Source organism: Gadus chalcogrammus, chromosome 5, assembly GCF_026213295.1.
Source record: "Gadus chalcogrammus isolate NIFS_2021 chromosome 5, NIFS_Gcha_1.0, whole genome shotgun sequence".
NCBI lineage: Eukaryota > Metazoa > Chordata > Actinopteri > Gadiformes > Gadidae > Gadus > Gadus chalcogrammus.
Genome location: NC_079416.1, coordinates 20,473,785 through 20,485,342, shown reverse-complemented (window position 1 = coordinate 20,485,342; position 11,558 = coordinate 20,473,785). Strand labels below are relative to the sequence as shown.

At 45.6% G+C, this 11,558-nt stretch overlaps 2 protein-coding genes across 4 annotated transcripts; one reads left to right on the top strand and one right to left on the bottom strand.

The window, feature by feature from the left end:
- Window positions 1-202: 202 nt before the first annotated feature.
- nenf (neudesin neurotrophic factor) lies at window positions 203-4,193 on the bottom strand. Its single transcript, XM_056590919.1, has 4 exons — window positions 3,605-4,193; window positions 3,289-3,349; window positions 2,704-2,807; window positions 203-1,340 (listed from the first exon to the last, which is right to left on the bottom strand). Exons 1-4 carry the CDS (start codon window positions 3,749-3,751, stop codon window positions 1,164-1,166), a joined length of 489 nt encoding a protein of 162 aa, XP_056446894.1. The 5' UTR covers window positions 3,752-4,193; the 3' UTR covers window positions 203-1,163.
- A 146-nt stretch (window positions 4,194-4,339) lies between these two features.
- pacc1 (proton activated chloride channel 1) lies at window positions 4,340-11,547 on the top strand. Of its 3 annotated transcripts, none has more exons than XM_056590862.1 (8): window positions 4,340-4,542; window positions 6,035-6,131; window positions 6,849-7,058; window positions 7,178-7,332; window positions 8,062-8,204; window positions 8,556-8,697; window positions 9,184-9,285; window positions 10,361-11,547. In XM_056590862.1, exons 1-8 carry the CDS (start codon window positions 4,507-4,509, stop codon window positions 10,520-10,522), a joined length of 1,047 nt encoding a protein of 348 aa, XP_056446837.1. In that variant the 5' UTR covers window positions 4,340-4,506; the 3' UTR covers window positions 10,523-11,547. The 3 variants fall into 3 exon arrangements, with proteins under 3 accessions (XP_056446837.1, XP_056446836.1, XP_056446835.1); XM_056590861.1 differs by lacking the exon at window positions 4,340-4,542 and adding an exon at window positions 4,600-5,308 and having other exon boundaries at window positions 8,065-8,204; XM_056590860.1 differs by lacking the exon at window positions 4,340-4,542 and adding an exon at window positions 4,603-5,308.
- Window positions 11,548-11,558: the final 11 nt, after the last annotated feature.

Below are 11,558 nucleotides of genomic sequence, written 5' to 3'. Positions count from 1 at the left end.
CCCCCCTCCGACAGCGAGACGGAACCCAGCGACCTTTGACCCTCGAGCACACAATGATGAGTTGTTCCTTCAGGAGGCGCCGTAGGGAGAGGATAGGAATAATGGAAGCGTACTTAACCGCTCAAATAACTAATCTCTTTCACTTATCTGTACTTCCTTTTACTTCAGCAAGGTGTAGCACACTCTAGTTGACATCATTAATACCATGTATTTGAGAGGTTGAGGATTAAGGCACTTTATTCAGAAAAACACAGTCAAATAGCAAATAAAGTCCTTTTTGATTTTTTTCCTCAATTGTTTTATATTAAACAGTACAGATGGAATATAAATGCAGACAATTTCTTGATCTGATGATTTGATTGTTTATTTGAAAGATTGAATTTGCTGTGATAAACGATAGCTGTGGTTAGTGTTTTCTGGTGTTCAATATCAGCTTCTGTCAGGAAGTGAAACATTACTAGACTGAGAGGGGAACTACTAAACGAAACAAGCCTGCAGGTAGGAGTCGAATTGTGGACCAAATGTCCAACGTGTGGTCAGCATTGACTTCCTGTACAGCACGTACCACGTAGTTGTAAAGACTTAATAACTTTACCTCCTAGTACTTTATATCTTAAGCCAGTTTCAGGGAAAAGTGCTTTATACTGTGCTATTGCACTGTCACTATTACAGCTCACTGTTAAGTCATTTGATCACACACTATTCTCCGATGCCACTTATAGTTTATGAGTATTTTTTTAGATACAAGCCACTATTGAGTACAGTAGGGAGGGGGCTTACGGATGCTCTACAGCTGGAGAGTACAAAGTACATCTCTGTATCACTATCATCACTATCCTCATTTTCACTATCATTGATCGTTTGGTGTGGTACACACAGGCCCAGTCACAGGGAGGCACCCCCAATAAAAAAACAGGGCACTCCCCGGCTGGCCCCCCCCAATAAAAACCCGTCACACATAGTCCCGTTCAGTTTCTGAGGAAATCCGCTGGCAAGGTAAATAAAAAAAATTAAAAAGGCTTTCTGTCTCTTATGCCTCTTATGTCGTCATCTTCGTCATCCGTTTATTCGGCTGAATGAGATAGCCGCCACTCCCACAGGCCCCGCCTCCCTCTCTGACGTCAGAGAGGGAGGCGGGGCCTGTGGGGTTGATCAGAACCCCCTCAGAACTCGTCTTTGGTTCTGAGCTCGGGCTGGGGCTCCGGTTGGAAGTGTTTGTTGGGGCTGCCGTCGGGGTTGAGTATGCGGGCGGCGGTGTACCCCGCGATGGGGTACTTGGTCTTGTAGGTGCCCTCGAAGACCTTCTCCAGGGAGTTCAGCTGGTCCGCGGTGAGACCCTCCTGAAGGGGGAAGGAGAAGGCCAACCAGTGAGCGAACATAACCTCCGTGACCTAAACTCTTTGTATCCACATGGCTCCAAAACCAGTCCCAGTCGATACAAGGTGCGACAATGATCCAGCTTAAAAGGTGCAGTAGTGAGGATTTAAGATATTTTATTTGGGTATAATTTGTGAGAAATGCCAACAGCTCTTAGTGGGTGGATGTGATGTGAGAATATCAGTTTCCCCTCGACTTCGCCTGCATCTCTATGAGCCAATAACGATTTGAGACCGATCCCGGCTCATTCTGACCAATCACGGCATCTCTTCTGTGATTGGTTCTGGGAATCCATCTTGCCTTGTCAATCACAGATGTGTGAAATGCAACACTGCTCAATGGTGGAGAAACATACGGAAGGGAGAAGGCAGAGAAGGAGAGGGCGTGGTTAGGGGGTTGTTTAGAACCCGTCCACACGGAGCCGAAACGGGCGAAAACGATCCAGTTTCGTTTTATGAGGTTCAGGAATATCTCCGTAAAGACAGAGTCATTGCGAAACCGCATCGAGCTGTAGAAACGCTGTAGTAAATATTCAAGGCGCTGGTTCTCCACAGAAAAAAGTGGAGCGAATCAAGCCTGCGCGCATAAAGCCTTCGCGCTGTATGCAAACATTCACGGTCACGAGGAGAGTCAACCTTTTACATTGAGCGTTAAAAGCCGTTTTGGAAATCTGTCCCTTATGACATCACAGGTGGGCGTGTCCACCTAGATGTACGCTGGATAGATCAGTCTACCAGCCTACCCAGTGGACTGTAGCAAACGTTGCTCATCTATCCGTCACACATCTAGGTGGACACGCCCACCTGTGATGTCATAAGGGACAGATTTCCAAAACGGCTTGTAACGGCTAATCAACCCACACCTGGTGGCATGTCATGGGACCTTTAAAAGCTATGTCTTGCCCGGACGGTACGGGGGTTAGTGTTGGAGCCACTGACATCGTCTGCCCTATGGCCGCAGGTTCACTGCTCCTAAGTGTAGAACAAAATGACACCTTGCACTTAAAAAAATAGTACCTAGCTTTGTTTAGCATCTTATGCTAGCTATCATTGTTGTATACGGGGAATGGGTTAACCTAGAGAATGTTAGTGGTTGGCGCTTGGTTCTATGAACATCTTAACTGTACAGACGGCGATATATTGTGTCTCTTTCTTCTGACTAATTTACTTAGTACAAGTCGCTTGGGATTTAAGCATCTGCTAAACGCCCGAAATGTTATGTCTCCTGCTCTTTGACGGAACCGACCCGGTTCCCTGCAGAGAGTTCCAGCCTCCCCCCCCTGCTCGAGAGCCCCCCCCCCCCCCCCCCCCCCACACAAAGACCCACCGTATCGGGGATCAAGTCCGCCGGGTCCAGGGACATCTTGGCCACGGCCCGCGTCGAGTCTCGGCCCACCAGGGCGTTGTAAGCGGCCCCTTTACCGTAGAACCCTGGAGGTCACACCAACAGGGTCCGGTTAGATTTTACCGTCTCCGGTGGGGAAAGGGTTCTCCACCAAACTGTACATCGCAAAGAGGACCTTACCCAGCAATACACCTTACACACATTGTCACGCAATGACGTCAGGTGGCAATAAAACATTACATATAGACAGACAGAAATAGATCAAAACAACAGAAGAGGAAGGCTCCTAGTTCCTAATTCCCTCAGCGACGGAACTAGGAGTCTTTCAATAACTACAACAAAAACAACGGAAGAAAAATGCTCGTTCTTCCCAAGTCTTTTAGCACAAAGCAACAAAGTTTTTGTTGTTTTTCTGTATTTGACCTGTAGCTATACCTGTGTTATACGGAAAGTAATATATGTTATAAAAGCATATATCATGGCCAATCAGAGATAACAGGTAATATAATGGAACCAGATTTGGTTTCACTTTGACGTGCAAGTGGCTGTTGTGGCGTTTCATTGTACCTTTTCCTTTGGTCACGTCAAACACAACTCCCTTGATGGCCATGTAGATGGGCTGTCCGTCCTACGTTGTTCACATGATGACAGGGGAGCACCAAATATAACTTTATCCTTAGTACATCGAGTTGCATAAACACACACACACACACACACACACACACACACACACACACACACACACACACACACACACACACACACACACACACACACACACACACACACACACACACACACACACACACACACACACACACACACACACACACACACACAAACAAACAAACAAACAAACAAACAAACAAACAGACACTCTCACCTTCGTGCCGTCATATCTCTTCAGCTCTTCTTCTGTGAACAACCTGACTGGCGCCGAGTCTGGTTTGTGAATCAGGTTGATGTCGTCCGCAAAACACATATAAAGCACCATTAAAAAAGCGCAAAGTCGCGTCGTTGCAGTTGCCATGGTGTGGTTGTGTGAGTAGTCCAGTCCAGCCAGCAGGAGCACTTCCGCCTTGCCGTGTTTCGATGACAAGACAGGTCTAGAGAACCCGGATTAGAACCCGTATATTTGGTTCATCCATACACACATCGCCCTAAACTGTCCCAGGTTGTGGGAATATATACCCACCGTCCCGGGACGTGCGCCCCCAGTCGCTCTACGCGTCTTCAGACAGCAGGCTGGGGCGGGTTATGGCCGGGACTCATTACCGACTGAAGGGTATTAGATCCCGGGAATGGTGCGGAACTATCGGGACACCTTTATAAACAAATACAACATAGGCAGCTTTTGCGCGGAGAAATATCTAAAGAATTATAATAATTCTCAATATCTAGTTATACCCGTGTCGCGCGGCTTGCAATAATGTGGACTTGGCTGATACAAATAATGTCATAATGTATTAAGAAAAAAAAAAGAGAAAGCCCCCCCCCCCAAATCAAACAGGGAAGAGCAGGGATCAGAGGGAGCGGGACGCAGAGAGTCCAGATACAGTGTTGCCAGATTGGGCCAAATTTCCCGCCCAATCTGGCAACCCTGGCTTCAGATTTACGCAGAGCTCCGGCTTTTAGGGGAAGGGCTTGTTTAACAGACGCTAACCGATCTGGGACCGCCGGGAGATCTCCTGTCAAGTTCAACATGTATGCGCAATTAAAATGTGTGGCTTTGTGATTTTTACTTAATCTCCTGACCAGGGGGCCTACCCGAGGCTGGGCTTCGGCATGATCAGAAGCGATGATTCCCAATCATACGAGGAGGTGAGTGACTAGAGCTGCTTCATGGTGGTGGTGGTTGTTGTTGTTGACAATAGGGCTCAGGTAACACGGAAAGTTTCTGCCGAAGTCGACTCTGATGTGATACACTTCACATAGTTTCATAGCTCCACGCTGACGGATGAAAAAATAGCAGCGTCGTCTATATGTTTGAGCGCGTATCATGTGACTGATATCGACGGGTGGGTTTCAGTGGGAAAGCTGACTGGACGCTTTTTACTGTGTCGTTTAGCCTGGTCTGGACTTGCTGCTTTTATCTCTTCCTGTCAGGTTTTTATCATAGCACTGAAACAGCCCTTATGCGTAAAAGTAGCAAATGATATTCGGCCAAACAATGACTCAGTCATTGAACAGTGGCAAAACCACTGTTCTAATGCTGTTGGGTCTCAGTGCAGCTTTCGACTCTGTTGACCACATCATATTACTGCATAGCCTTGAGCACTGTATGGGACTTCATGGCATTGTCATCAGCTGGCTAGGTCCTATTTAGAGCATAGAAGTTGTTATGTGTCTATTGGACTTATTCAACACCTACGTCCTTAACCTGCGGAGTCCCTCAGGGTTGTCCCAGCTGTCACAGAACCTTCTTAATCTGAACACTGACAAGACTGAAGTCATATTTTTGGGAAAAAAGGAGCATAGATTTAAGACTGCCACTCTACTGGGAACGAACGGTTTTATCTTAGCCGACACCGTGAAAAATCTTGGAGTAATTATTGACAGTGACCTAAGTTTCAGTAGCCACATGAAGGTAATAACAAAACCTGCTTTTTATCATTTAAAAAAATATCGCAAGGTAAAAAAAAATCATATCACCAAGAGACCAAGAAAAGCTTATTCATGCATTCATCACCAGCAGGGTGGACTAATGGTATTTTTACTGGTCTCCCCCAAAAAGCAATCAAACCTCCCCAAATGATTCAAAATGCAGCTGCAAGGTTACTGACACAGACATGTTTAAAATGTACAGTCACTCCAGATCACTTTGATCGGTAGAAAAATACCAACTGGTACAACCAAGTGCCCGCACAAAGCATTGGGAGGAAGCTTTCAGTTGCTATGCGGTCCGTACCGCCTACCCCTAGATATCAAGACTTTTCCCACCATCTCCATTTATAAATCCAGATTAAAAACCAAACTGTTAGCAGATGCCTTTTGACTGACCCACTCTTGCACCTGTACTCCATTACACTATTATTTCACTTACTTGTGTTGTGTCTTGTATTTTATTTTACTTTTTCATTTTGTGTATTGTTTTGTATTTTGTTAATTTCCATTATTTCGTTTTATTTAAATTATTTTACTTTTTTTTTTAATTTTAATTTTTTTTTTTTTTTTTTCCTGTCTGCTTATAACGCAGCAACTAACATGCTGATTATTAATGAATCCCTACTGTAGTCATCGCTGATGATCAGTCCTTGTTGTGGTACGTTTGACCTCTACGTTTTTTGGTTTCACTTTGGTTTTACTTTCGCAGCTCAACGGTGATGGATCGGACAAGCATCCCGATTTCCACCAAAGCATCTTTGATGACCCTGACGTCGAGGAACCCAATGGCAGAAGCGTGGCACCGGGTACAGACTGACGCCATAGAGCTATTAAAACCACCACCAAATGTTTTTTTCATCCAAATTAAAGTTAAATCTTCTGGAAAATAAGAAGTTCATCCTCCTTTTTAATTCACTTTTCAGCCTGTATCCAAACTTGGGTTGCATTCTGTTGTTATATAAGATAATCTATTGTTTTCCTCTTTGTTTAAAATAATATCTCCTTTAGTGTTTTATGTTCTGATCTCCGAAACCTTGCTTAGTTTTTTGAAGCACAGAAAACTGTTAGTCAGGATTCAAGTGAGTTAAGCAAACCTCCTCCTCCTCCTCTTCCTTCTGCTCCCCTCCTCTTCCTCCTCCTCAATCCTCACCCCCTGTCATCTCCACCTCCTCCTCATCTAATCTCCTCCATCTACCCCTATTCCTTCTGCTCCTCCTTCTTCTCCTCTCATCTCCACCTATTCCTATCTCCTCCTCTTCCTCCTCTCATCTCCTCTTCATCTCATCTCCTTCTCCTCTTCCTCTCATCTCCACCTAATCTCCTCCTCCTTTCATCTCCACCTCCTCCTCCTCCTCCCCCTCTCGTCTCCTCCTGCTCCTCCTCCTCCTCTCCTCTCTTTCTTCCTATCATTTTCTCCTCCTCCTTCCTTCATCTCCTCCTCCTCCTCCTCCTCAATCCTCACCCCCCTCTCATCTCCTCTTCCTCCTGCTCCCCCCTCCTCCTCCTCCTCCTCCTCCTCCCAGACGAGGACCTCCCGGAGAGTGGCCCGTCCCTGCGGTTCAGCAAGGCGTGCCTGAAGAGCGTGTTCACGGTGTTCCTGATCTTCGTCTACCTGCTGCTGACCACGGTGGCCGTGTTCCTGGCCTACCAGACCATCACCGACTTCCTGGAGAAGCTCAACCACCCCGTCATGTCCGTCATCTACAAGGAGGTGGACTTCTTTCCCCCCCCTGGTCTGTACACATACACGCTATTATCACACAGACACACACACAGACACACACGTACACACGTCACCCACTCAAAACACATGCACAGCTAAGCTAACACTATGTTGTGTGTCGTCATGCAGGCATCGCTCTGTACCCGGGTAAAGCCCAGCTGCTGAGCTGCAAACACTACAACCACAACTACATCCCCCCGCTAGTGGCTCCAGGAACCCCGGAGGTGGGGGACTGCACCATGGAGCAGGTGTCCTACGTGGGCCCCTTCACCAATCAAACCCAGGTGAGGCCTGGAGAAGCTGTTCTGTAGCTGGTGGACTTCTGCTGTATTGATGCGCTATGTTTGAATCTTACTGAGTGGACACACACTGTGTTTGACTCCTACTGGCTGGATACACACTGTGTTTGATGCTATATTAAATTCACTGAATGTTCTGATGCTTATCGCTTCTCTACACTCCTTCGTGCTGAACTTGGACATTTTTTTGCAGTGGCTGCAATATTGATGTTGATTGTGGCTAGCTACCAGCTAGCGGTACTTCCCATCACCACCACAACAACAACGTGTTAAACAATGGCAATCTAACCATTCTCTCCTCAACCGTTGAGACTAAGTTAACAGCGAGCAGCTACAACAACACCTGAGCTACATTCACAAGCGTCACAGGGTGTGGCTATGAAGAAAGGATAATTTGTCTGCTGAACGACTCTGTGTAAATGAAAATGGGGTTTGGCAGTTCTATTTGCCCACATAGTGTCATAAAAACGATGAAGACAAAGAGGACCTTTATTTTGTTGTTTTGTTTGTACTCTTTGTTCGTTGTTTGATGAGCTTATCTACTTCCTAGATACATTGGAAAACAATCAAAGACGTGAAATCCGTGCCAACATTTCAAACCAAGCGTTTTTCTCCTGCTGCTCTTCATTTAAGTCCCACTAACAAGCGTATGATTTTTGGCCACACATTCTGAGTACGAAAGCATGCTGATGCGTGACCTTTGACCTGCGGCAGAAGCAAGCGCTGGTGGTGCAGGGGCCGTCGGACGTTCGAAACAAAGAGGTGATCTTCATGCAGTTCAGCCTGACGGACGCCGAGGAGGACTTCAGCGCCATCACCTACATGCTGTTCGCCAAGTTCGGGGACCTGGCTCTGAGGTGAGAGACAGGCTCCCCCCCCCCCCACCACCGCCGTCGGGGGCTCTCTGACCCCCGGCCTCGATCCACTATCTCTACTCTGGGGTGGTTCATCGTTTTTTACTCTCTTTAATCAAAAAGAGGAGCCTCAAAGGGTTCCCGATTGTGTTTAATAACAGAAATAAAACACTTTGGTAGAGATTTGATAAGTCTGTGATAATGTTGGATAGAATGAATGTTTAAAAAAAGGTTTGTGTGTGTCTGTGTGTGGGCGTGTGCGTGTGTGAAAATGCATGTTGAGCTCGTGTGTGTGTGTGTGTGTGTGTGTGTGTGCAAACGTGCATGTTGTGTGCTCGCGCGCGTGTTCCCCAGCCCGGATAAGCCGGCCTTCATGATGGACTGTGAGAAGAACTACTCTATGTGGACCTTCTCGGGGGGGTTCCGCACCTGGGTGAAGATGTCTCTGGTGATGACCTCGGGGAAGAAGGACGACGCGGTGGAGTTCCGCCAGGAGGTAGCCTCCTCCCTTTAGCCCTCAGCTCCCTGCTCTCAAGAACCGGCTCTTCCCGTCCACAGGCCATTGGCGTTCTAATGGCCTGGGGACAGGAAGAGCCGATTCTAGAGAGCAGGGAGCTAAAGGCTAGTTGCATGCTCTCTAGAATTGCCTTTCCTATTCACAGGCCATTAGAACTTTTTACATTTAATTTAAAAAGAGGGAAAATGTCTATAAATCTTTAACCCAATTTAACGTATTAATTAGTAACAATGATGATGCAAAAAAATTAATATATTAACAAATAAATTAAAGTAGTACCAATAAAAGTGACGGTAATAATAATCACATTAATTATAATGTTTTTTTAACTTTATTTTATTAACAATAGAATGTAATTGTTTGGTGAACTTGGTTAAGCAGGTCATCATCCTGGAAACAGACTAGCCCAGCGTGTGTTCATGGCCGCTTTAATAACAAGGCGGTGCTGTTCTTCCTCCTGTCCAGTCGGGGGTGGTAAAGTACAACGACCGGCGCACCAACATCACCGACGAGCTCTTCTTCGTGGTGTTCGAGTGGCGGGACCCCTTCATTCAGGAGATCAAACTGGTGAGGTTCTTCCATCTTCCAAGTTCCCCCTGCATTTGTTCACCCTGCCATTCATTTTTTGTGTTATTTATCAATGAGAAAAGTTTGTAAAGGGCATATTTGATGTGATTTAAAAATTTTAGGATGATATGACGAGTCATGTTCACCCACAACATGTTTCTGGAACCCTCACGTGACATAAATTCCTCCCAGATAGTGACATTGTTATGCTGCGTTATGCTGCGTTTTATTATCCATCCGTCTCGGAGGTCCGAGGACGTTGCCTAGCGACACGCACGAACACGCCCATTTTCCTCGGACGGCGAACTCGCCATCTCGGTTGAACTCAGTGGTGACCGAGCAAAATTCCGAGACAGAATTCAAGATGGCTGTGTCCATTGTGACTTGAAGTATGACCTGTTTTCATTGTGCTTGGGCCGCTTTGGTGGGTTAAATGGCAATTTCAGTCACTCGTATTACTGCAATACCTTACTGCGTCCGTATCTCTGCCTTTGGCCTATAGCCTACCTATTTTGGAGCGCCTGGTACTCTGCCAATGCTACCGCGACAACAGCTTTCCGGGTGGCGTCCATGTTTTCCTCCAACGACCGAGCTAAATAATAAAATGCTTGAAGTGTGGGCGTGGCGTCAGATCCGAGATCCGAGTCGGTTCGCAGAGAATACTCAGTGTTATGATACGTCAAGTTAACCCACAACATGTTTCTGAAACCCTTGTGTGACATCACTTCCTCCCAGAATTGTGATGTGTTATGCTATGATACGATACGACATGTTAACCCACAACATGTTTCTGATACTATCACTTCCTCCCAGATTATGATGGTGTTATGTTAGTGTTATTATGCATCATATTAACCTACAACATGTTTCTGATACCATCAGTTCCTCCGAGAATCGTGACGGTGTTATGTTGCGTTACAAGATGGGTCATGTGTTAACCCGCAACATGTTCTGAAGACCTTGCGTGCCATCACTTCCTCCAAGATCGTGACGGTGTTATGTTAGTGTTATGATACTTCATGTAAACCCACAACATGTTTCTGAAACCCTTGCATGTGTCGTCCCTTCCTCCCAGATCGTGACGGCCAACCCGTGGAACTCGGTGGCCATCTTGTGCGGCGTGTTCATGGCGCTGTTCAAGGCGGCTAACTTTGCCAAGCTGAGCGTCTCTTGGATGATCCGCATGAGGAAGAGGCACCTGAGGAACCGGGCCCGGGAGCTCAACAGTGTGACCTGAGGGTCGCCCGCAACACTAGAGAAAGAATGCTCCTGATTCTGATGTTCACTTTGACACGCTGCATCCAAACCGTATCCCATGTCGGGGGGCGCTAAAGGCTTTAGCCTTTAGCCCTTAGCATTAGCATTAGCCTTTACCTAAAGGCTAAAGGTATTAGCATTTAGCGCGATGCTTTCACAAATTGATCTGGGTTTTTGGACATACGTTGCAGGACCAAGTTTTGCTGCTGAACAGGGAGGTTGTTGACGTAGAAGTAATCGATACAGAACTAATTGATTCGGACCTTATTGATAGGTAACATGCTAACATGCGTTAAGTTCCTTAAGGGATATATGGGACATATTACATGAGTGCAACCAAACTCACTACATTGGGTCACATTTTCACTGTTTTCTCATTCTGTAGATATTTCATGGGTCTGAAGAGAACGGACATAGAAGAAGGAACTGACATTTTACTAGATACATACAAATGCAGACGCAAGCATTTTAAGATGTACAAATTGACCAGTTATCAGTTTAGTCAATGTGTTTTTAAAGGCCAATACCAACTAAGGGAACAATACTGATTTCCGTTGACTTTTCCGCTGACTGCGGCATTAATGTAGGAAAAAGGATGTTGTGCTTTTCTTTTTTGAAGTTGTGGCTGATTTTGAATGTGCACCATAGATCGTTTGCTGAGCTAATTAGTGTTCACGTAACACTTTTCCATTCCTTCTATACTCATGCTCTGATGTGTTTATAGTCAATGTATTCTTTTAGTTGAATACTGAAAGTTTCCAGTAATTATTGTCCACTTCATGTTACAGCGTGTGAAATGTTTAAATCAGTGATTCTCAATCAACTGGAATGTACTTGAATGGCCATAAACCATGTTATATTTTAAATGTTTGATTATGTCATAGATATATATATAGATTTTTACAATGATACATAGAATTGGAGGCACAAAATATACCATATTGGTGAAAGAAATAAAAAAATATATATTGCTGTATTGGGTCCGCTTGAATTTCATTTCAACTTTTTGTACAAAT